The following is a 24,320-nucleotide window of genomic DNA, read 5'->3' as shown; positions in this document are numbered from 1 at the left end:
GAATTAAAAGAAAGCACCAAGGCCAATCTTGGTGGCTCATGCATATAATTCCAGCACTTTGGGAGGCCGAGACACGGGGATCACTTGAGTCCACGGGTTTGAGACTGGTCTGGCCAACATGGCAAAACCCCGCCTCTACTAAAAATACAAAAATTAGCCAGGCCTGGCGGTACGTACTTCTAGCCCAGCTACTCAGGAGGCTGAGGTGGGAGAATTGCTTGAACCCGGGAGGCAGAAAGTTGAAAAAAAAAAAAAAAAGAAAAAAAAAAAGAAAAGAAAAGAAAAAGAAAGAAAGTATAATATAGAGTGTTTTCATGCCTTAGAGTGGGAAGGACATACATAAAATGTAGTCAAAAGCTCAAGACACCAATCTCCAAACCAGAAAGAAAAAGATGGTCAGATTTGAGTTCAAAAATTTAAAACCTCAATATGACAAAACAAGTATCCGTAGAGTTAAAAATAAGTGGAGGGTTGTAGGGCGGAGCAAGATGGCCGAATAGGAACAGCTCCAGTCTCCATCTCCCAGCGCGAGCGACACAGAAGACCGGTGATTTCTGCATTTTCAACTGAGGTACTGGGGTCATCTCACTCGGGAGTGCCGGACAATCCGTGCGGGTCAGCTGCTGCAGCCTGACCAGCGAGAGCTGAAGCAGGGCGAGGCATCGCCTCACCTTGGAAGCGCGAGGGGGAAGGGAGTCCCTTTTCCTAGCCAGGGGAACTGAGACACACAACACCTGGAAAATCGGGTAACTCCCACCCCAATACTGCGCTGTAACACCGGCACACCGGAGATTATATCCCACACCTGGCCGGGAGGGTTCCATGCCCACGGAGCCTCCCTCCTTGCTAACACAGCAGTCTGCGGCAATCTAACCGCAAGGCAGCAGCGAGGCTGGGGGAGGGGCGCCCGCCATCGCTGAGGCTTAAGTAGGTAAATAAAGCCGCTGGGAAGCTCGAACTGGGTGGAGCTCACAGCAGCTCAAGGAAACCTGCCTGTCTCTGTAGACTCCGCCTCTGGGGACAGGGCTCAGCTAAAGGAGCAGAAGCCTGTGCAGACGCAAACGACTCTGTCTGACAGCTTTGAAGAGAGCAATGGATCTCCCAACATGGAGGTTGAGATCTGAGAAGGGGCAGTCTGCCTGCTCAAGTGGGTCCCTGACCCCTGAGTAGCCTAACTGGGAGACATCCCCCACTAGGGGCAGTCTGACACCCCACACCTCACAGGGTGGAGTACACCCCTGAGAGGAAGCTTCCAAAGCAAGAATCAGACAGGTGCACTCGCTGTTCAGCAATATTCTATCTTCTGCAACCTCTGCTGCTGATACCCAGGCAAACAGGGTCTGGAGTAGACCTCAAGCAATCTCCAGCAGACCTATAGCTGAGGGTCCTGACTGTCAGAAGGAAAACTATCAAACAGGAAGGACACCTATACCAAAACCCCATCAGTACGTCACCATCATCAAAGACCAGAGACAGATAAAACCACAAAGATGGGGAAAAAGCAGGGCAGAAAAGCTGGAAATTCAAAAAATAAGAGTGCATCTCCTCCTGCAAAGGAGCACAGCCCACCGCCAGCAGCGGATCAAAGCTGGTCAGAGAATGATTTTGATCAGATGAGAGAAGAAGGCTTCAGTCCATCAAACCTCTCAGAGCTAAAGGAGGAATTACGTACCCAGCGCAAAGAAACTAAAAATCTTGAAAAAAGAGTGGAAGAATTGACAGCTAGACTAATTAATGCAGAGAAGGTCATAAACGAAATGACAGAGATGAAAACCATGACACGAGAAATACGTGACAAATGCACAAGCTTCAGTAACCGACTCGATCAACTGGAAGAAAGACTATCAGCGATGGAGGATCAAATGAATGAAATGAAGCGAGAAGAGAAACCAAAAGAAAAAAGAAGAAAAAGAAATGAACAAAGCCTGCAAGAAGTATGGGATTATGTCAAAAGACCAAATCTACGTCTGATTGGGGTGTCTGAAAGTGAGGGGGAAAATGGAACCAAATTGGAAAACACTCTACAGGATATCATCCAGGAGAACTTCCCCAACCTAGCAGGGCAGGCCAACATTCAAATTCAGGAAATACAGAGAACGCCACAAAGATACTCCTCCAGAAGAGCAACTCCAAGACACATAATTGCCAGATTCACCAAAGTTGAAATGAAGGAAAAAATCTTAAGGGCAGCCAGAGAGAAAGGTCGGGTTACCCACAAAGGGAAGCCCATCAGACTGACAGCAGATCTCTCGGCAGAAACTCTACAAGCCAGAAGAGAGTGGGGGCCAATATTCAACGTTCTTAAAGAAAAGAATTTTAAACCCAGAATTTCATATCCAGCCAAACTAAGTTTCATCAGTGAAGGAGAAATAAAATTCTTTACAGATAAGCAAATGCTTAGAGATTTTGTCACCACCAGGCCTGCCTTACAAGAGACCCTGAAGGAAGCCCTAAACATGGAAAGGAACAACCGGTATCAGCCATTGCAAAAACATGCCAAAATGTAAACACCATCGAGGCTAGGAAGAAACTGCATCAACTAATGAGCAAAATAACTGGTTAATATCATAATGGCAGGATCAAGTTCACACATAACAATATTAACCTTAAATGTAAATGGACTAAATGCTCCAATTAAAAGACACAGACTGGCAAACTGGATAAAGAGTCAAGACCCATCAGTCTGCTGTCTTCAGGAGACCCATCTCACATGCAGAGACATACATAGGCTCAAAATAAAGGGATGGAGGAAGATCTAACAAGCAAATGGAGAACAAAAAAAAGCAGGGGTTGCAATCCTAGTCTCTGATAAAACAGACTTTAAACCATCAAAGATCAAAAGAGACAAAGAAGGCCATTACATAATGGTAAAGGGATCAATCCAACAGGAAGAGCTAACTATCCTAAATATATATGCACCCAATACAGGAGCACCCAGATTCATAAAGCAAGTCCTTAGAGACTTACAAAGAGACTTAGACGCCCATACAATAATAATGGGAGACTTCAACACTCCACTGTCAACATTAGACAGATCAACGAGACAGAAAGTTAACAAGGATATCCAGGAATTGAACTCATCTCTGCACCAAGCAGACCTAATAGACATCTATAGAACTCTCCACCCCAAGTCAACAGAATATACATTCTTCTCAGCACCACATCACACTTATTCCATAATTGACCACATAATTGGAAGTAAAGCACTCCTCAGCAAATGTAAAAGAACAGAAATTATAACAAACTGTCTCTCAGACCACAGTGCAATCAAACTAGAACTCAGGACTAAGAAACTCAATCAAAACCGCTCAACTACATGGAAACTGAACAACCTGCTCCTGAATGACTACTGGGTACATAACGAAATGAAAGCAGAAATAAAGATGTTCTTTGAAACCAATGAGAACAAAGATACAACATACCAGAATCTCTGGGACACATTTAAAGCAGTGTGTAGAGGGAAATTTATAGCACTAAGTGCCCACAAGAGAAAGCAGGAAAGATCTAAAATTGACACTCTAACATCACAATTAAAAGAACTAGAGAGGCAAGAGCAAACACATTCAAAAGCTACCAGAAGGCAAGAAATAACTAAGATCAGAGCAGAACTGAAGGAGATAGAGACACAAAAAAATCCTCCAAAAAATCAATGAATCCAGGAGTTGGTTTTTTGAAAAGATCAACAAAATTGACAGACCGCTAGCAAGGCTAATAAAGAAGAAAAGAGAGAGGAATCAAATAGACGCAATAAAAAATGATAAAGGGGATATCACCACTGACCCCACAGAAATACAAACTACCATCAGAGAATACTATAAACACCTCTACGCAAATCAACTAGAAAATCTAGAAGAAATGGATAATTTCCTGGACACGTACACTCTCCCAAGACTAAACCAGGAAGGAGTTGAATCCCTGAATAGACCAATAGCAGGCTCTGAAATTGAGGCAATAATTAATAGCCTACCCACCAAAAAAAGCCCAGGACCAGATGGATTCACAGCTGAATTCTACCAGAGGTACAAGGAGGAGCTGGTACCATTCCTTCTGAAACTATTCCAATCCATAGAAAAAGAGGGAATCCTCCCTAACTCATTTTATGAGGCCAACATCATCCTGATACCAAAGCCTGGCAGAGACACAACAAAAAAAGAGAATTTTAGACCAATATCCCTGATGAACTTCGATGCAAAAATCCTCAATAAAATACTGGCAAACCGGATTCAGCAGCACATCAAAAAGCTTATCCACCATGATCAAGTGGGCTTCATCCCTGGGATGCAAGGCTGGTTCAACATTCGCAAATCAATCAACGTAATCCAGCATATCAACAGAACCAAAGACAAGAACCACATGATTATCTCCATAGATGCAGAAAAGGCTTTTGACAAAATTCAACAGCTCTTCATGCTAAAAACGCTCAAGAAATTCGGTATTGATGGAACGTACCTCAAAATAATAAGAGCTATTTATGACAAACCCACAGCTAATATCATACTGAATGGGCAAAAACTGGAAAAATTCCCTTTGAAAACTGGCACAAGACAGGGATGCCCTCTCTCACCACTTCTATTCAACATAGTGTTGGAAGTTCTGGCTAGGGCAATCAGGTAAGAGAAAGAAATCAAGGGTATTCAGTTAGGAAAAGAAGAAGTCAAATTGTCCCTGTTTGCAGATGACATGGTTGTATATTTAGAAAACCCCATCGTCTCAGCCCAAAATCTTCTTAAGCTGATAAGCAACTTCAGCAAAGTCTCAGGATACAAAATTAATGTGCAAAAATCACAAGCATTCTTATACACCAGTACCAGACAAGCAGAGAGCCAAATCAGGAATGAACTTCCATTCACAATTGCTTCAAAGAGAATAAAATACCTAGGAATCCAACTTACAAGGGATGTAAAGGACCTCTTCAAGGAGAACTACAAACCACTGCTCAGTGAAATCAAAGAGGACACAAACAAATGGAAGAACATACCATGCTCATGGATAGGAAGAATCAATATTGTGAAAATGGCCATACTGCCCAAGGTTATTTATAGATTCAATGCCATCCCCATCAAGCTACCAATGACTTTCTTCACAGAATTGGAAAAAACTGCTTTAAAGTTCATATGGAACCAAAAAAGAGCCCGCATTGCCAAGACAATCCTAAGTCAAAAGGACAAAGCTGGAGGCGTCACGCTACCTGACTTCAAACTATACTATAAGGCTACAGTAACCAAAACAGCATGGTACTGGTACCAAAACAGAGATATAGACCAATGGAACAGAACGGAGCCCTCAGAAATAATGCCACACATCTACAACCATCTGATCTTTGACAAACCTGACAGAAACAAGAAATGGGGAAAGGATTCCCTATTTAATAAATGGTGCTGGGAAAATTGGCTAGCCATAAGTAGAAAGCTGAAACTGGATCCTTTCCTTACTCCTTATACGAAGATTAATTCAAGATGGATTAGAGACTTAAATGTTAGACCTAATACCATAAAAACCCTAGAAGAAAATCTAGGTAGTACCATTCAGGACATAGGCATGGGCAAGGACTTCATGTCTAAAACACCAAAAGCAACGGCAGCAAAAGCCAAAATTGACAAATGGGATCTCATTAAACTAAAGAGCTTCTGCACAGCAAAAGAAACTACCATCAGAGCGAACAGGCAACCTACAGAATGGGAGAAAATTTTTGCAATCTACTCATCTGACAAAGGGCTAATTTCCAGAATCTACAAAGAACTCAAACAAATATACAAGAAAAAAACAAACAACCCCATCAAAAAGTGGGGAAAGAATATGAACAGACATTTCTCAAAAGAAGACATTCATACAGCCAACAGACACATGAAAAAATGCTCATCATCACTCGCCATCAGAGAAATGCAAATCAAAACCACAATGAGATACCATCTCACACCAGTTAGAATGGCAATCATTCAAAAATCAGGAAACAACAGGTGTTGGAGAGGATGTGGAGAAATAGGAACACTTTTACACTGTTGGTGGGATTGTAAACTAGTTCAACCATTATGGAAAACAGCATGGCAATTCCTCAAGGATCTAGAACTAGATGTACCATATGACCCAGCCATCCCACTACTGGGTATATACCCGAAGGATTATAAATTATGCTACTACAAAGACACATGCACACGTATGTTTATTGCGGCACTATTCACAATAGCAAAGACTTGGAATCAACCCAAATGTCCATCAGTGACAGACTGGATTAAGAAAATGTGGCACATATACACCATGGAATACTATGCAGCCATAAAAAAGGATGAGTTTGCGTCCTCTGTAGGGACATGGATGCAGCTGGAAACCATCATTCTTAGCAAACTATCACAAGAAGAGAAAACCAAACACCGCATGTTCTCACTCATAGGTGGGAACTGAACAATGAGCTCACTTGGACTTGGGAAGGGGAACATCACACAATGGGGCCTATCATGGGGAGGGGGGAGGGGGGAGGGATTGCATTGGTAGTAATACCTGATATAAATGATGAATTGATGGGTGCTGACGAGTTGATGGGTGCAGCACACCAACATGGCACAGGTACACATATGTAACAAACCTGCACGTTATGCACATGTACCCTAGAACTTAAAGTATTAAAAAAAAAAAAAAAAAGTGGAGGGCTGGAGGGCAGGATGTCACATATAATTAATTGTCATCTAGAAATCAATTTTTAAATATAGAAAGCGGCAAGGGTTATAAACAGACAATTCCCAGAAGACAAAATAAATTGGTCAATAAACATATAAAAAATACACACTCATTTATAATCAGAGAAATACTAATCAAAATGGCTAGGAGGTCAGCCAACTTGGCAAAAAATAAAAGTCTTGATAACATTATCAGGCCAGTGTGTGGAGAAGCCTGATGCACACTGCTGTGAGGAGTGTACACTGGCCACGGCCTCTGGAAAAGCACTTTGTAATATTGATTGGTTCTAAGTACATGCACCCCGTAGCCCAGCAATTCTATTTCTAGGTGAATTTCCTCCATAAATATAGGGATATGCATTTTTGTGGCAGTATTGTTTATATTAATGAAACACTGAATGGGCCCGAACACCCACCCATGGGGAACTGCGTACTTGGTAGGGGTTTCCTGGGTCTCCCCGTCCAATTCTGTTCTCTTCTCAAGTCTCACAGAGGACACCTTTCCCAGCCACTTTGCATGGAGCACACATAACTAGTTCTAATCAACAAAATGTGATCCTTCCCCATCTTACCTGGGATTCTACCATGAATCTGGTGCCAGGTCATATCAGAGGCAATAGTCCTCCTCCTTCCTGAGGGAAGTAGACTAGCACTGAGGGTGAATAGCTGGAGACCTGAACCTTGTCAGGCCTGGAAGTAAATATGGGCTTTGCTGCTCACTAAGGTGGAAACTTGGGCAAGTCATTTAGCCCTTCTGGGCCTCAATTCCTTCATCTATAAATTGGAACTAGTTGTAGTTCTTGTCTTATAATCTCTGAGGTTAATTGAGAAAAACCATGTCAGAGGCTTAGCACAGGGCCTAAACTGCAGCAACACTTTAATAAATGCCAGTTATTAGTATTAGGGGTATGCACGTGTGTTCTTATTCCAATCAGCTATCACTGCATAGTGGAGCACCATGGCACACAGCACGGTAATGGTGTATGGTCTCTGTCTCCAAATCCTTGGTGCTTCACAGTCTGACCTGTGCAGACAGGTGTGGGTGTGGACATGGCTAACCTCATAGAGCCTCATGCAGACCCTGAAAGGGCCTGCCTTTCACTTACAGGGAGAGCCAATTCTCACCTGGTGCTCAATTCCTCTTTGCTGGCTGGCAGATGACAATCTCTTTGTGAGAACTGAGTAGCTTTCCATTATTGCTCACGGAGTACTGGCAGGGCATGGCAGTGACTATGGGTTCTCACTGACCATTGCCCCCCACCCCACCCCAGCCCTCACCTTCTGGGCACCTCTGCCCCAGAAGAGCCAGCCTGCACCTGGCTTAATCTCACTACACAGTTGTCATGTAGGTTCACTCCAACTGCACAACGGAGCACCCTTCATTGCCATTTCCAAGGTAAGCCTGGAAAAGTAAACCTCTGAGGTGACTCAGAAGAGCTGCTTAAAAGGCCACCTTGGGCATCTCCTGCAAGTCTAAGCCATAGCCAAGGAGGGGTCAGCACACCATTCCGATTAGTACCATTGCCATAACCTACTAGTCTCCAGAATGGGGAGGGGGCACAGATTGACCTCAGTGTTCAACTAGCCTCTAGTTATCTATCCTTCAGCCTCTTGAAGACAAGCCACCCTTCTTGATGTGGCTTCAGAGCCAGAACACTTTTTATTTAATGGGGTGGAGGTAGTCTCTGGCACAGGGTGGAGGGAATCATAAGCCTTCTGTAGGCTGACTTCAGACTGCAGCCTGCTCTGTGTCTTCAAAATCATCAATGATTATTTATACATTGGAAAGTCCAGATTTTAAGCCCATAGCCAATCCCATATCATAGCAGTTCTCAGGTGTCTGGCTCAGACTTGGCATTTTCCAGCCAATTGTGGGGAAAGCATCTCAGAAAAAGCAAACACACAGTTTCAAAATAAAGCACTACAAAATGCTGGCTTTCACATCCTATGGCACACATAATCCAGAAAGCATGGACTTGCTCATACTGACTATAAGACCCATTCCTGTCTACTTTGCCTAACTTCATATATTATTCAGAAACCCTCTTGGCAGCTATCACCAGAACCTTTTTGTACACTTCCAGTTATGGAGAGATCACTAACCAGGCAGCCTCTGCTCTTTGTGGATATCATTCAGAATCTACCTTTATGCCAAGTGGAAAGTGGCTTCCCTCTAAATATCTGATGACAGTCAAAGACATTGGGATCCCTCGTCTTTGCCACAGCTAAGTGAAGCTATCAGTGATGTGTGGGGGTTTCTGGCTTTAGCGTCCACGCGACATCCACATGTATTACCAAACCAGGGAATCTGGAAAGTCACAGTCCTGGTTTGGGAAAGGTTGGCTGGTACCAGATTTCCAACACGGCAGCTGGAGACTTGGAGAATGAAGGAGAGTATAGGTGGTCTCCAAGAAATGTCAGGAAATATACTGGTCCGTGGAGAGGGGAGAAGCCTGCAAGCTCAGATGTAGGGACAGATTTTGAGAAGCATACTGATGAAAGGTTCAGCCAGGGGCCCACCCAGTGTAATGGGATTCAGGGTAGATTCTGCACCTGACTTTGGGACAAAGTGAATGGTCAGCAACAGGGGGTGCAGTGGATCAACACAGGTTCCAGGACTGACCGGCAGTGGTGACTCTGAAAAGTGACCATCAAAAGGACATTGGCAAGAGGTCTAGGAGTGAGTCACAGCTCAGATCCCACTGTGAAATCTGGGCTTGGTCTCTGGCCATATGAAATCGGGATCTGGTGCCATTATCATGGATGGGAGATGGGAGACAAAGGGGACCAAAAGGCCATCTGGGGACCACCTGTGAGAAGCAAGGGATCAAGATGGTAGCACGGGTTGCACACAGATTTGTAATCACATTGTGATGGGGTAGAGACGGGGAGTGATGGAGTCAGAATTTAGCCAACCTAGGATGACTCTCCAGGAGAATTTCATCTAAAAGCCTTTGCACCTACACTTTTAATGTTTTCTTTTTTTCTTTTTCTTTTTTTTTCTTTTCCAGACAGAGTCTTGCTCTGTTGTCCAGGCTGGAGTGCAGTGGCACGATCTCAGCTCAATGCAACCTCCACCTGCTGGGTTCCAGTGATTATCCTGCCTCAGCCTCCTGAGTAGCTGGGTCTACAGGTGCGTGCCACCATGTCCAGCTAATTTTTCTATTTTTAGTAGAGACGGGGTTTCACCATGTTGGCCAGGATGGTCTCAATCTCTTGACCTCGTGATCCACCTGCCTCGGCCTCCGAAAGTGCTGGGATTACAGGTGTGAGCCACTGCGCCTGGCCATGTTTTCTTATTTTTAATCGCATATCTTAGAGACTCAAAACCCACTTCTTAAACATTATTCATAAAAACCCAAACAAAGACAATAATTTATTGAGTGCTGTGCATGTGTCTAACACTGAGTTAGGCATTTTACATACCATTCAAATGGACACAATAATAAACAATATCCTCATTTTGGGGGACATAAAATAGAGATTCAGGTAAGTTGGGTAACCTACCCAAGGCCACACTGTGAGGAAGGAGTGGAGCTGAGAGTCAACCCTGGTTTACCTGATTCCACAGTAGGACTCTTACCACTTGACTGCATTGGACACACCTGCTCTGTAAGGTCATGAAGCAAATTTAAAAAAGAAATAATAAAATCAGCATGTCAAAGAGCTTCCAGTCCAGTGAACAGGCATGATTCTGGTACCAGAATAGCTCTGAATAGCTGAGAATGCTCAGGGTGTACAAAGCAAGGCCTCCTCCCAACTGGGAAGGAGGTGAGAGGCTGGTAGAGGACAGAGGATGCAGAGCTGCTCACTCCTGACTGTCTTCGCCTTAGAAGTGAACAATTGGAGCAGAGAATATTGAAGAAGCTGAGCTGTGGCAACCATTAAGTTCCAGCATCCATTCCAGGCCAGTTCTGCCTTGGATCAGAACTTATACATTTGACATCAAGACAATTACCTGAAACCACAAAGGAGCATTCATGGCAAGAGGGAACCCTAAAGTCATGGAGAGGACAGCTTTGTTCTGATTTTTAAAATAGAGAAGGGAGTAGATTACATGGATGCACTTCATCTTAATCCCTTCCTTCTGGAACTTCACAAGTAAATTGGTGCTTTGTAATCCTCAAGGAAAGACCGACAAGAAATTGTGTGTTCTCTATGCGTAAGTCAGGCCAGTCAATATTCTTTCTTTCTCTAAAAATGCATTAGCTTGCAAAGAAAAAGAGTATAGAGTATACAGTAAACCCAGATTTCCACAAGAGTAACTTCTAAAAGTAAACAAATACTTGTATATTGAAGGAAGAAACGTTAACTAAATAATAGTGCCAGTGCTTGGATTTTAGCTGCTTTGAAAATTACATCAAAGTAGGGTAGACAACTCTGATAATAGTAATAAAATAAAATCGCTTACTTTTATTGAATTCTTCCTGTATGCCAAATATTGTTTTATTTATTTATTTATTTATTTATTTATTTATTTATTTATTTATTTATTTTTTGAGACAGAATCTCGCTCTGTCTCCCAGGTTGGAATGCAGTGGTGTGATCTCAGCTCACTGCAACCTCTGCCTCCAGGGTTCAAGCGATTCTTCTGCCTCAGCCTCTGAGTAGCTGGGGCTACAGGCACGTGTCACCATGCCTGGCTAATTTTTCTATTTTCTTTTTAGTAGAGACAGAGTTTCACCAGTTTGGCCAGGCTGGTCTCGAACTCCTGACCTCATGATTTGCCTGCCTCGGCCTCCCAACGTGCTGGGATTACAGGCATGAGCCACTGTGCCCAGCCTAAATGGTATACTGCATTTAATTCCCATAACAGTGCAGTGAGGGAGGTTCTAATATTGTCCCCATTTTATGGATTAGGAAATAGAGACAGAAAAGCTTTGTCGCTTGCCCCATGTTGCTGTTCAGTAGTAGAGCAGGACTTGAACCTGGGCACAGGCTCCAGAGCCCACAGTCTTAGCAATTATGCTAACACTGATTATCTGAAAGATAATAAAAATCAGTATTTAAAATGCTCTGTATGTGAAAGTGCACTGTGCCTAAATCCACAAGGCAGAATGTCTGAAATCATACTGATAAATGCACATAGGAGAGACCTAAATGGACAGCATTTCCTGAGGAGACAAACAAAAGCACTGGCTGTTTAGTGGCTGCCACATCTGGTGGGAGCTCACAGTTTCAGTGACTGCAACCAAAGTGAACACAAAGTTGCAATATCCCAATCACAAGGAAAATCCATGACTTTTCTACTGAACCTTGCTCTGGAGTGAGGATCACAAGTCTCATTCTGGCTGCCGTATTTTGAGAGCTTTATCGATAAATGTGAGAGATTCAGAAAAGGCCAGACAGGAGCCTGGACATATGGCAGAGGGGCAGGGGTGTGGGTCAGGAAATTTGGGCAACAGTTAAAGCAACAAGTGTTTAGCCTCAAGGAGATAATTTTTAAAAGATGAGAACATTGTTCTTAAGCATTAAAATCACTAGCCTGCTGAGCATTGGTCCTCAAGGACTGACCAATGGACAGGAGTAAGGAAGGAGTGCCCAATCTGAAGTCCAGAATGCCTCTCTCCCAGCAATGGGTTACTGCTGTTGGCAATGGAATGATGCTGTCCTGCACAAGACATGAGCTGTCATCACAAATGCTCAGAAAAATAAAAGTGGCATGACTGCTTCTGCCTCTCTGGGTTACTGGAGGGAGAAGGCTAACATTGGGAGGATGTGGGGTGGCAGTGCTCAGAGTGTCAACAATCTGTGACTCCAAATGCTCTTACGAAATTCTGAAACAGACGTGTTAGCTAGTGTGCCTGGTTTTTAGCTTAAAACTTAGAGCTACACAATTCCTCAAAAAGGTTATACTCACTTGGGTCAAACAACTATGAAAAGAAATTGTAGATTACAGAAGTGTGAAAGCACATTTACAGAGGCAACGCTGACCCTGATGTGGCAGTGACAGTTATAAATAGCTTCCAGCTTGCAGTCACACTCCCTCCTTTTGCATCCAGGTGTATAAACCATCTACTGTCCAGCATGGGGCAGGGACCCAAATCTAGGCTTGTCCTCTGACTCTTCTTGATCTTTGACCTTTGTCTGAAGTTCACCTCAAGGAGAACACAAACCACCTTCCCTTCAAAAACACAAATGTATTTTTTATGGGCAACATGGATGACACATCAGGGTAATATCAAACACTCTCTTTACCTACCGAATAGAACACACAGGGTAACTTACACTAAAGCCCTGGTCAGCGATGGGTAGAACTCAGCTGGAGCAAAGCAGCCTTCTTTTACTATTTTGCAAGCCCTAGATTAACCCAAGTAAACACTTGTAAAAAGGCCGACTTTTGAAAAGTATTTAAAACCACTCTCATTGTGTAGACATGCAGACAAGCAAGCAGTCCCCAATTTATGACACTAGATTCCTGTCTCATGTGGAGTGCTTATTCCCCTATTGGCCTGAAGAGCTCCTCCCTGCAGCAGCAGCCTCAGAGGTTTCCTCTTGGCCTGATTTCCTCCCAGGTGAGCTGGGGCCCATCACCCATTTACACTGGCTACCCTCTGGATCCTCCCTCTGAATTCGGGCAAATGGTGTCCATCAGTCACTTTCCTTCTGTTTCAGTTTCTCCTTCAGCCCTCCCTGAGCTCACTCTAGCCACGTTGTGCTTCCTGGCTTCCACTCGCTTCTCTCCCACATTACTGCTCCCAGCCCCAGCTAACAATGTCCTTTGCAGGTCTTCACATTGCTCTGACCACTCAAGAGTGAAAATGGGCCAGGCGCAGCGGCTCACGCCTGTAATCCCAGCACTTAGGGAGGCTGAGGTGGGTGGATCATGAGATCAGTTCGAGACCAGCCTGACCAACACGGTGAAACCCCATCTCTACTAAAAATACAAAAATTAGCCGGGTGTGGTGGCGAGCACCTGTAATCCCAGCTACTTGGGAGGCTGAGGAAGGAGAATCACTTGAACCTGGGAGATGGAGGTTGCAGTAAGCTGAGATCACGCCACTGCACTCCAGCCTGGGTGAGAGAGTGAGACTCTATCTCAAAAAAAAGAGCGAAAATGAAATAGAAACTGAGCCAGAACAGGTGGGGATTTTTCTGAGAAGTAGTGAGACCCTCCTTTGAACCACTCAGATAAACACAGATGCACTCACACATTCACACTCACAACACACCCCCCATCCCTCCTCTCTCTCACATACATATTCACAGCCCCACTCCCTGCAGCCTTCCAGTCTGGCACACAGGACATTGATGAGGAGGGGAAGGCCCTGTGGTTCCAGTCTGTGAGAATTCACCCAATGGCCTTTCTCCCCAGAAGTCATAAAGCAAAGGACAGAGGAACATGACCCAACTCTCAAGCAATGTTCCCAAACTTTCACAGCCTTCAGAGTTACTCGCAAGGCTTGTTAAAACTCTGATCACTGGGCTCCACCTCCAGAGCTTCTCATTCAGTGGCTCTGGGGTGGGGCTGAGAATTTTTATTTTTAGTAAGTTCCTAGGTGACACAGAGGCTGCTTGTCCAGGGACTGCATTTTAAAACCACTGACCTAAAGGAAACCATCAGTGGGGATCTTATGGAGCACGGAGCAGCAGATCCTGTGCCCAAGACCAGAGGGCTTATAAGCTGATGTCCTTACAGACCCACAATGCTCTATGGCCACCAAACCTGGCTGCAGAGGCCACTTGCAGAGGACATCCTTCTGTGCCTGTCATCCCAAGGCCATTTCTACCCTCTAAGCCCTATGCACTCTTCTCCATCCATCCTGCTTCCCTGGAAAGATCAGGGTCTAGGCCCTGGGAATGTCCCGCTCCTGAGCAGTCTGTCCAAGGGACATGATCCTTATGCCACAGGGACGCCACCCCCCCCCCCCCCCCCACCCCTGCCCTGTCATGCCTGGGATAAAAGAGGGAAACAACTGCCAGCACCTTAAAAAATGAAACACGAACTTAAAGGAGAGAAACCAGACTATGCAGGAATGGGAGAGGGAAGAGCAGATTCTTACCCTTCCCTACGCAAGGTAGATTCACGAGTGAGAATAACAGCCAATCACCATCATTGCCACAATGGTTTGCAACATCATTCTCCGAGCTCTCAAAGTTTAGCTGCCACTGAGGTCATGGCATTGGAGTCAGACAGACCTGAGTTTTCATCTTGAGCTTCACTTGCTGAGTTTTCCTGAGTTCACTTGAGCTGAGTTTTCACCGGAGCTTCACTTGCTTTCTGGCTTTTAATTCTCACAACCTCCTAATTCGAGTTCCAGCATACCCAATTTTATCCAGGAGGAAGCTCGTGTTCCAAAAGGCTAAGTAACTTGCCCCAGGTCTTACTGTCAGGAGACAAACTCAAAATCCCTGCCCTTGCGACTAGTCTTCCCTGTCTCTCAGTGTCAGTCAGGAGGGAGGCCAGGGATGGCCTCCAGGGGAACCCTGAAAGACTGGCAGGCACTGTGTCCCTCATCTAAGGGGTTGGTAGGTGGGCTCAGGGCACACAATGACCTCTGAAGTCCCTTTTTCGTTCCATTTCAAATGATCAAAACTGCAGAGAGAAGTCCATTGCGTTTGAAGAAGAAATAAAAGAAACAATGCAAGCACTAGCTTGCCTCTGTGATCCATCAAAATTTATTCCGTGTGAGTGACAGAAAAGGGGTTTTTGTGGTCAGCAATGTAACAAGGTAATTATTTTCACACCCGTCCTTCTGTATAGTTTTTCACAGACAGCAATTTTATAAGGCATAATTATCTATTTTAACCTGCTTCATAAATTCCTCCTTTCCATTTCGTCCCCCAGTAAACTAGAAATTATTTAAAACAGAAGCCAAGCCCTGCATCGTGGTGCTGGGTTTCACATTGCTGTGCACCTCTGAGTGCGTTCCTGGCTGCCCCTCTGCCCAGCTGACCCCACCATGTCTCCCTTGCCATCTGGTCCTCCTGTGGAAGGAAGTGTGTCTCAGTGTGAGGAGCTGCTAGGCCTCTGCTGCCTGGGAACGGAAAGCCAGTATTGTGAGCCATTGCTCTTGCCCAGCTTCTTGGCACCTCTCATCCGTGAGGAGTGAGCTTGGCAGCTTCTCTAAAGCTCTTCGTGTGCCTCCTTCCTTCTCCCACTGCACACCAGGTCGCAGGGTAGGGCAGTCACTGTCTCATTTGTTTTCAGCAGGATCTTCAGGCCAAGATGACTGTGTGGTTTGGGACCATACCATGGATTCTGCTGTGATGCTCAGTGATGGCGTCAAGCCTGGGCTCCCCCTACAACATCACTTTTATTTTCAGATATCCAACATCCTCTCATGCTGGAAGCTTCGATATCTGCTGCAATCTTCACACTTTCCAGGGATGTAACCAAAGCAAGTTCTAACATCAATTGAGAGTTTACTATGAACCAGGCACTGTGCCAAGGACTCTACAATACTATTTGGCTGAATCCTCATAATAACTCAGAAAAGCATACATTATTATGAAGTTGTGAGAATAAAATGACGGAACGTAAGAAAGCTAAGAATTTAGACCAAAGTCACAGAGAAGTCAAGAGACAGAATCAAGATTCAAACTTTTGTCTCTGAAGTGCCAAAGCCCATCTTCTACCCACTACATGAAATCAAAGATTCTATGAGCTTTCCCAGAACCCACTGGCAGTTTGGGGATGCCAGAACTCACCAGGGAAACGGAGGGCCTCTGGGCAGTGCCTCAGTAAGCAGTACAGGGAGGAAGGCAGCAGTTTTTTCAGCGGAAGCACAGCAAGCCCAAAGCTCAGAGCCGGTTCCTCAGTCCATAACCTTAGCAACCCCTCCCTGCTGGTGGGGCTGCACCATCCCCTTGTCCCCTCCCATTGTCTTTTCATATGACCCCTTTTCATATGACCCCTCCCCTTACTGTCAGTAGCCCTTCAGTAACTCCTCACTGAAGGTGATCCCCACTGTTCAGGTAGTCTGTCTTTATTCAGGGAGTTTCATGAGCAGGGAGTGGTGGAGTCACTCGTCACCTGCCTCTAGCTATCCCCCAAGCTCCCACCTCATTCCATACATGGCCTAGGTTAGAGGGAAGAGGCATCCTCTTGGATATGAGCACGTACTGGGAAGATCTAGAGCTGCAGGCCTGGGTAGAGGTGAAGGGAGGAGAGAGAAGAAGGAAGAAGGGAGCTAGTCATCCAGAGACCAGCAGCAGTGATGTGACTGCAGACTCAAAACACAGAGCTCTCTAAGCCACCCTTCTCTGACGTCATCTGGAGCCCACACCAGCCCCTTTGACACTGTCTTGAGGTGCACCTGCATCTTTGCGCAGTCCACTGACAAAATTCAAGGACAAGGCTGGAAACACAGAGGCATCTCAGAGGTCAAGGGGCGGGGTGTCCCTGGGTCTCCCAGTAGATTAAAAAGAAAACAAACAAATGCCTCAACAGGGCTGCAAAAGGTACCATGCATTCCAAATGTTTACATGAAATAAATTAACACTTGTAGCACTACAAAACTACAATGACTATATGTGTGCCAGCCCGAAGGGATCCACAGGATTCATTAAAAATATTAATTCTTACTGCACTATAGGTTTTATGGCTTTGTCAAATGACACATTTTGAAGTTCTAAAACTCTTTATAAACTTTCCAATACTGCCAGTGAATGCGTGTGACTACTGATATAATCCATTTAAAGTCAACAGCTGCACACTAAACCTGAGGCCCCTCCAGACTTCCAGACCTGGGCTCTTGATCTCTCCTGACACTTCCTCCCTCCCTCATGCCCACAGGACCTGAACACTGTAGATGTCCAATGCCCTGTACATTTCAGAAACACAAAGCTCTCCTTCTTTACCTGGGTATCCACAGTGCTCAGTCAGGTTGTGTTTGTCTCTCGATGGAATGGACGGAAGAGTGAATGTGCAAAGTGAACCAGTACCTGTGCCTTCTCCACCCCAACCAGTGTATCTCAGGCTGGGCTGGGCCCTTGCACTCCTGCCCTGCTCAACCCACTGAACCAGCAGGAGCCCCAAGGCCACAGTACAGGGCTATGCCTTGCCTCAACAACTCCAGATATGTTCCTTGTATCTGAAAAATTATTTACTGTGGTGATGTACAATGCCTTTATAAGAGAACAGATGGCACCTCCAATTAGAATGCCTTAAAAGGAAACCCTAATGAGATTATAAAAGCCAACAAATTGACTTTTTCATACAGTACTTTCCTGGCACACAATAAATCAAATATCTAATGAGTTTCAATAAAATAATAGATTTATTTACACGTGTTTTGCCTAGCATGGCATTGCACCTCAGCCCTGCCCTATGGGTCCCTTCAATGAGTGCTTGTCCCTACATACCAAGGCAGAGAGCTGGACAGTGCATCTATGAGCTTCTCTCAGGCCTGGCCACCACAGCCACATGTGGCTTTGATTCAGCGATTTCTGATCTGACCCAAGCACGCTAAAGCCTGCTATATCTGGAGAGTAGAGGCATGCAAAGTGTGTGGTGGCTGTAGTCACACATATAGGCATGTCTAATAATCACCTCCATTCTGGGTAAGATGGGGACACTGTGGTGGGACTATAGGGGGTATATGTAACCCCAGAGCTAACTGGACCAGAGACAGGAGGAAGACGCCTATACAGTATGATTTATTATTAACTATTATTATTAAATTATTATCATTAGTTTAGAGATGGGATTCTTGTTATGTCACCCACACTGGAATTGAACTCCTAAGCTAAAGTGATCATCCTTCTTCAGCCTCCCAAGTAGCAGAGACTACTGGTGCATGCCACCATGCCTGGTTCAGGTCTGGTTTTAAGGAGGGTAGACTCAGGATATGAGTAGGTCCAGTGGAGTGAGGATCTAGAAAGTACATACTGGAGGCTTTGGGAAATTTCTGCTTCCTGCCCCCTCCTCCAGGTATTAACCAGGCATTAATCCTGCTGGTTCAAGTACATAAGATCAGATGGCTGGAAGACAGGCCTTGAGAGAGAGGAGAGAGAGATGCTATAGCAAGGAGGGCAGCAGCACATCACCATTCTGAGCATTTAGTCATTGGTCTACCTTCCTTCTAGGTTACTGTACTCAGGGACTGAATGAATTTACAGGGTGTGTCTGCTGAAGTGGGAAGCTTGGAGGCTGAGCCTTCTATTTGCATGGTTGATCTGTAGAAGGAGGCCGGCCAGTGAGAGGGGTTAATGAGAAAGAATGGAAAGGAATGTTTTCAGGAGGAATAGTGTGAGACCCTGGGCATACACTTTGGCAATCATGGAGACTAGTCTTTGGTCTGAACATCCAGGGAGCAGTGATTCAGCATCCTTAAGTGGTTTCTAAAGAAGTACATTAAACAATGCTTTTGGGGCTCATGGAAGACCCCCAGGGCAACCTCAGAAGTCAGTGGAGGAGACAGCACAACAGAAAAACAAGACCTCTGGTCAGCAGATACAATAATTTTTGTTAATATTAACTCACCAGAGAGAGAGGTCTGTAGAAAATCAGTTCAAATCTATACACATTGATTGAACTCAGGAACTTGATCTAGAAGATACTTTTATTCGCCCTCTTTACTCAGTAAAGGTTACATACACTACAAGGCTAGAATTAAGAAGTTCTTCCACTCGGAGTCCAGTCACTTTTTCTGTTCATCAAACAGAAAGTATATATGAAACATTCTTCTGTGCTGGGGATGGACGGAAGGGATTTGGTCCAAGAAGGTGTAAGGAAAGGTCCCTGCTTACAGGGAGGCAGGCAGCATTATCCAATGCAGAAGAAAATTCTAACATATTAGAGGCTAACCTGGAGCACTGACTCCCAAATACAATGGGAATACTGAAAAGAGAGGTCATCCCCACTTCAGGGCTAAAATGCTCAGAGGAGTAGGAGCAAATTATCCAAAGTACTGTGTGGGGACAGTAGTGATTGCCTCCTCCCACAATTATGGCGGAGAATATTGGGAGAAATGCACCCCTTCTCACATCCCTATCCAGAGAGTGTAGCTGCCTTTCTCCGTTTTTGGCAGGGAGACTGCTCTTCCCTCTGTATTATATAATGGGACAGTGATGTAGCCAATGCATTAGCTCCAGTCCATAGAATTTCTGCCTTGGAGATGCACTCTGTGGTCAGGCCACTGGTCTTGTCATTTGACAGGAGCACAAGCACTACATCAGGCTGGGCATTGGAAGGCACACAAGATGAATATATGGTCCTGACACACAATAGTTTTCATTTGGTAACTGAGATAAGTACAGAATAACTGAACAATTAATAAAATGATGAGCACTCTGAGGGGAGTCTGGTTACAAATATACAGGAAACCCAGCAAAGAGGTAGGAGATTCTCAGCTATAGGCACCAGAAGGGACTTCTTGGAGGAGGTGATAATAGATCATGATTTTGCATCCAAAGAACTCTCCAGTCTGGCATCTGATGAACAGAAATTACCTTTCTGGGGTGAGAGGAAGGCCTTGTTATATGGGAGGAAGGGGGAAGGAAAAAAACCTTATCTTCACCCAGTGATACAGAGGGACAAGGCCCCTGAACTCCGAGCACAGGAGATGTATGTTTCAGCACCACGGCCAGCAATTGTACTTTGCCCTGGGATCAAAGGATGATGTCTTCTCTTCCCTGCCCCAGACCCACCACTTGCACCATCAGGGAACCAAACTCTCCAGCCCAAAGCCGTTACTAGACACTTACTAGTGCATGCCACTTCTGGAGGGTCAAAGTCCGCTCGGTAATAACCAGTCCGACAGGTGCAGATGGGAGACGCCTCTGCAGGGGAGCGGCTGTTGGAGGGGCAGTGGGAGCAGCCCTCAGCTTCCTGGCTGGCCTTGAATGTCCCTGCAGGGCAGGCTAGAACACAAAGAGACCATGTGATAATTAATGGAAGTGTGGCAGCCAGAAACTCTTCCCTACAACCGGAAAAGGAGTGTCTTCCTCTTTAAAGAGAACGGGAAACCCATATTTAACACTTCCAATTCTTCAAAAATCCCTTGTGAAATATACATTCCTGGTACCAATGACCTCTCTCACTTGAACAAAATGCATAATAATTCTTCCTTTCCAGGTGTGTCAAGAGATTTAATTGAGAAAACAAATCTAATGTGTAGCTAAGTTCCTGGGACATAAGTGCTCTATAAATGGTTACTTCCTCCTCTGTCTATCTGGTTAACATCCATGGCCTTTCCCTGAGCCACTCACTAAAGACATCTGATCTTATGGCCTCAGATAGAAAGGGGTCCGAGGTTTTTCAATGACATGTTGGACCTACGGTTTTTCAATGCCATGTTGCAGCACACGAGGAACACTATGAGATGTATTAACAAGCTCTTGTTATGAATGATGGTAAAGGGCTGAAATTCATAAGTGATTCTTCAAAACTAAATTAGAGTGATTTCAAGGTTACTGCCTTAACAACACCATTCTCCTTTAATTGCATTTTGATATGCTTTCGGGGGCGGGGCAAGGAAAGGATGACTTTGCAGACAGCGCACCAGGGAACATGTCATGCACTTGGTGTCATCTATCACGCACATGGCAGTGGGGAAGGTTGGGAACACCTGCTACAACCTGATCTCCACTGGAGGGGCCCTCACATGCGCAGCACATCCTCATAATTTCCTGTGGGATCAGCTTATAATGAGTCATTCCCTGAAAAGTCTGGCTCCAAGCTGTCCCTTGGGTCTCAACTTTGTCTCATCTGTAGAGACTTTTGAGCCCAGGTATCTGGTCTCTTCCTTGCTGATTCCTCACAAGATTGATCCTGCCTACCCTAGTTCCCCAAGGCCCTTCCTTATTATCTCAGCCCCTACTCTTCCTGTCCCCATGAAACCTACTCTGGCTCATCCTCCTTTGAGACTGGGTAAAACTTACTGACTAGTCAATTTGTTTGGCTTTCTTACACACCTCATTACTTCATTCAACAAACATTTACTGTGTTCCTGCTGAAAACATGACATAGGGAATTCAAGAATAGAGCTTGCCTTCAAGGAGCTCTTGATCCAATGAAGTCATATAAATCGAATACAATGTGATCACTGTATAATGGAAGAGCCATTATAATGGTTTCTACTTATAGAAAGTTAATCTTCTCAAATGTATTGTTCCCTCCTGTAAAGTGCAGAATATTCTTTAATAACAGCAGTAGCCACCATCTGTTAACTTTACATGCTTTACATGCATTACTCTATGCGGTAGACATTATTATCTCCATTTTGCTAATGAGGAAACTGGGACACGGAGAGGTTACAAAAGTTACCAAGGATCACACAGTGGGAGAAATGATAGTGACGACGTACACATAAGCTCTTTGAAAAATATCCACTGCTTTTCTGCTAAGACTAGAAGAAAGAATTGTTTTCTATGCTGTGAAAGTTATCTCACTCCATTGCTCACTTAAGGTGAGGAAAAGGTTTCAGTTTCTCCAATTGTGTGCTGGGTGGGGTCCCATTTTGGACAGGAAGGAATCTCTGAAACACAGAGTTCTGGAATGGCACAACCCAAACGTGTTCCATGGGATCCACATTCTTTGGATTGTTAACACCTACGACAAAAGGGTACTGTGGCCAGATGTTTACAAATGTTAATTTTAAAAGTTCATCTTATTCTTTGTTGAGAATTTCTCAGAACTTTTAAAAATGCTATGGTTTTTCACCAAGAAGCCTTACTTTGCAGAGCATCCCTTGGGATCGGGGAAGACACTGGAGCGAATATTGTTTCCCAGTTTTGGGGAAACAATGCCTGTTGTGACCCACGTAAAAAGGGACCACTTCCTGACTCATCTCAGCACATTCAGAAGAAACTTCTCTGTAGAAAGAAAAAAGGTATGTCTGAGTCTTTACTAAAGATCTAACAAATAAAACATGAAAGGGAGAAGCTCTGAATGGCAAAAGTATGCGAGACTTTGGCTTACTAATCCATCTTTCCCAGCCCACTCAGTACGGTCCCTCCTTCTGTTTTTCTCCCTCTTTCCTTTTCTTCTTTCCATACCTCTCCTCATCTCCTGTGAGAAATGCTTGGCTCTTTTCCTAATAAATCCCCAGCCTTCCTGGCCCTGTTTGGTTCTGCAGCCAGTGAATACAAACAAATCCCAGGCCTGTGCTGCCTGGACTTGGCAGGAGCTCTGTCTCTGGAGAGTGGGGGAGGCATAGTGGTGACAACTCAAGCATTCATATTTGGCCCCTGCCATGCCGTAATTTTCTTAATGTACCAGTCCAAGAAGAACAAGGTGTTTCTAGCACATAAATGCCTCCTCACTTTACATTTAATAAGTTAAGAGCATAAACAATTGTCCTGATATCCACAAGTGGCAGGGGGATGTGCAAAGTGCCTCTTCTGAGGTTTCTAATGGAGGACGGTAGCTCTGGGTGACTGAGTCTCTGAATTCCAAAGTGTTCACAAGAGGAGCAAGTGGAAGGGAGAAGGTCCAAGCTGGACATTAGGGAGAGAAGCTTGGGGAGTGGTTGAGGAGAGAGTTTCCAGGATGGGGTCTGACTCCATCCTCCCCAGAGAAACACGCATTTGGCAATGGTCAGACAGTCCTGAGCTCAATTCTTGGCTCTGCCAGCTCCTAGCTTGGTGACCACTGGCAAGTTATATCATCCCTCAGAGCCTCAATTTGCTCATCTGTATAAAAGGTCTATGAAAAAGAACTGTAAATTTCTCACAATAACTCCCACAAATCATAATACATTAATAATAAACTCAAATATGAAATGTCACTAGCATCAATGTGTGCTGAATAATGCTAACTCCTCTCCATCCCAACTTACCCACTCCCCCCCCCAAAAAAAACCAAAACAAACAAATAAACAAAAAAGCAAGGTTTCTTTGCAGGGACGTTTAGAATTCAGGGTCAGAATACAAATTTCAAGTCCCAAAGTGGGAAAATAAATCCTGGAACCCAATGGAAGAATTTGTTTCTACATATATGATTTCTGTTATGTATAATGGGTGAATCATATCTATGAAATATATTTTACATATAATTACAAAATGTATGAATCTCCTTAATACTCAGACTTTATAACTTAGTACTTTCATAAAATCTGTCTAGGCATGACTTAATTTATAAAAGAAGCAGTATTCCTAAATTCATTAAAGTTTTTTTTTTTTTAAGTTGTGGGATACATGAGCAGAATGTGCAGGTTTATTACATAGCAATACATGTGCCACTGTGGCTTGCTGCAGCTATCAACCCATCATCTAGGTTTTAAGCCCCACATGCATTAGCTCTCCTTCCCCTTGCCCCCTGCCCCCAACAGGCCCTAATGCTCTCCTTCCCCTTGCCCCCTGCCCCCAACAGGCCCCAGTGTGTGATCTTCCCCTCCCTGTGTCTATGAGTTCTCATTGTCCAACTCCTACTTATGAGTGAGAACATGTGGTGTTTGGTTTTCTGTTCCTGTGTTACTTTGCTGAGAATGATGGTTTCTAGCTTCATCCATGTCCCTGCAAAGGGCATGAACTCATTCTTTTGTATGGCTGCATAGTATTCCATGGTGTATGTATGCCACTTTTTCTTTATCCAGTCTATCATTGATGGGCATTTGGGTTGGTTCCAAGTCTTTGCTATTGTAAACAGTGCTACAATAAATATACATGTGCATGTGTCTTTATCATAGAATGATTCATAATCTTTTGCGTATATGCCTGGTAATTTATTAAACTTTTAGATTGTTGTGCTATACATTCTCATAG

The 24,320-nt window shown here is 44.5% G+C and overlaps 1 protein-coding gene across 1 annotated transcript in view; it reads right to left on the bottom strand.

The window, feature by feature from the left end:
- EPHB1 (EPH receptor B1) overlaps positions 1-24,320 on the bottom strand; it is a 459,890-nt gene that overhangs the window by 143,210 nt on the left and 292,360 nt on the right. The window contains exon 4 of the mRNA XM_023187903.2: positions 20,322-20,477. Coding sequence (XP_023043671.1) covers positions 20,322-20,477 — 156 coding nt within the window. The remainder of the gene's footprint in view (positions 1-20,321; positions 20,478-24,320) is intronic.

This window comes from Piliocolobus tephrosceles, chromosome 2 (genome assembly GCF_002776525.5).
Source record: "Piliocolobus tephrosceles isolate RC106 chromosome 2, ASM277652v3, whole genome shotgun sequence".
Lineage (NCBI taxonomy): Eukaryota > Metazoa > Chordata > Mammalia > Primates > Cercopithecidae > Piliocolobus > Piliocolobus tephrosceles.
The sequence above is the reverse complement of the archived record's forward strand: the minus strand, read 5'-3'. Positions and strand labels throughout refer to the sequence as shown.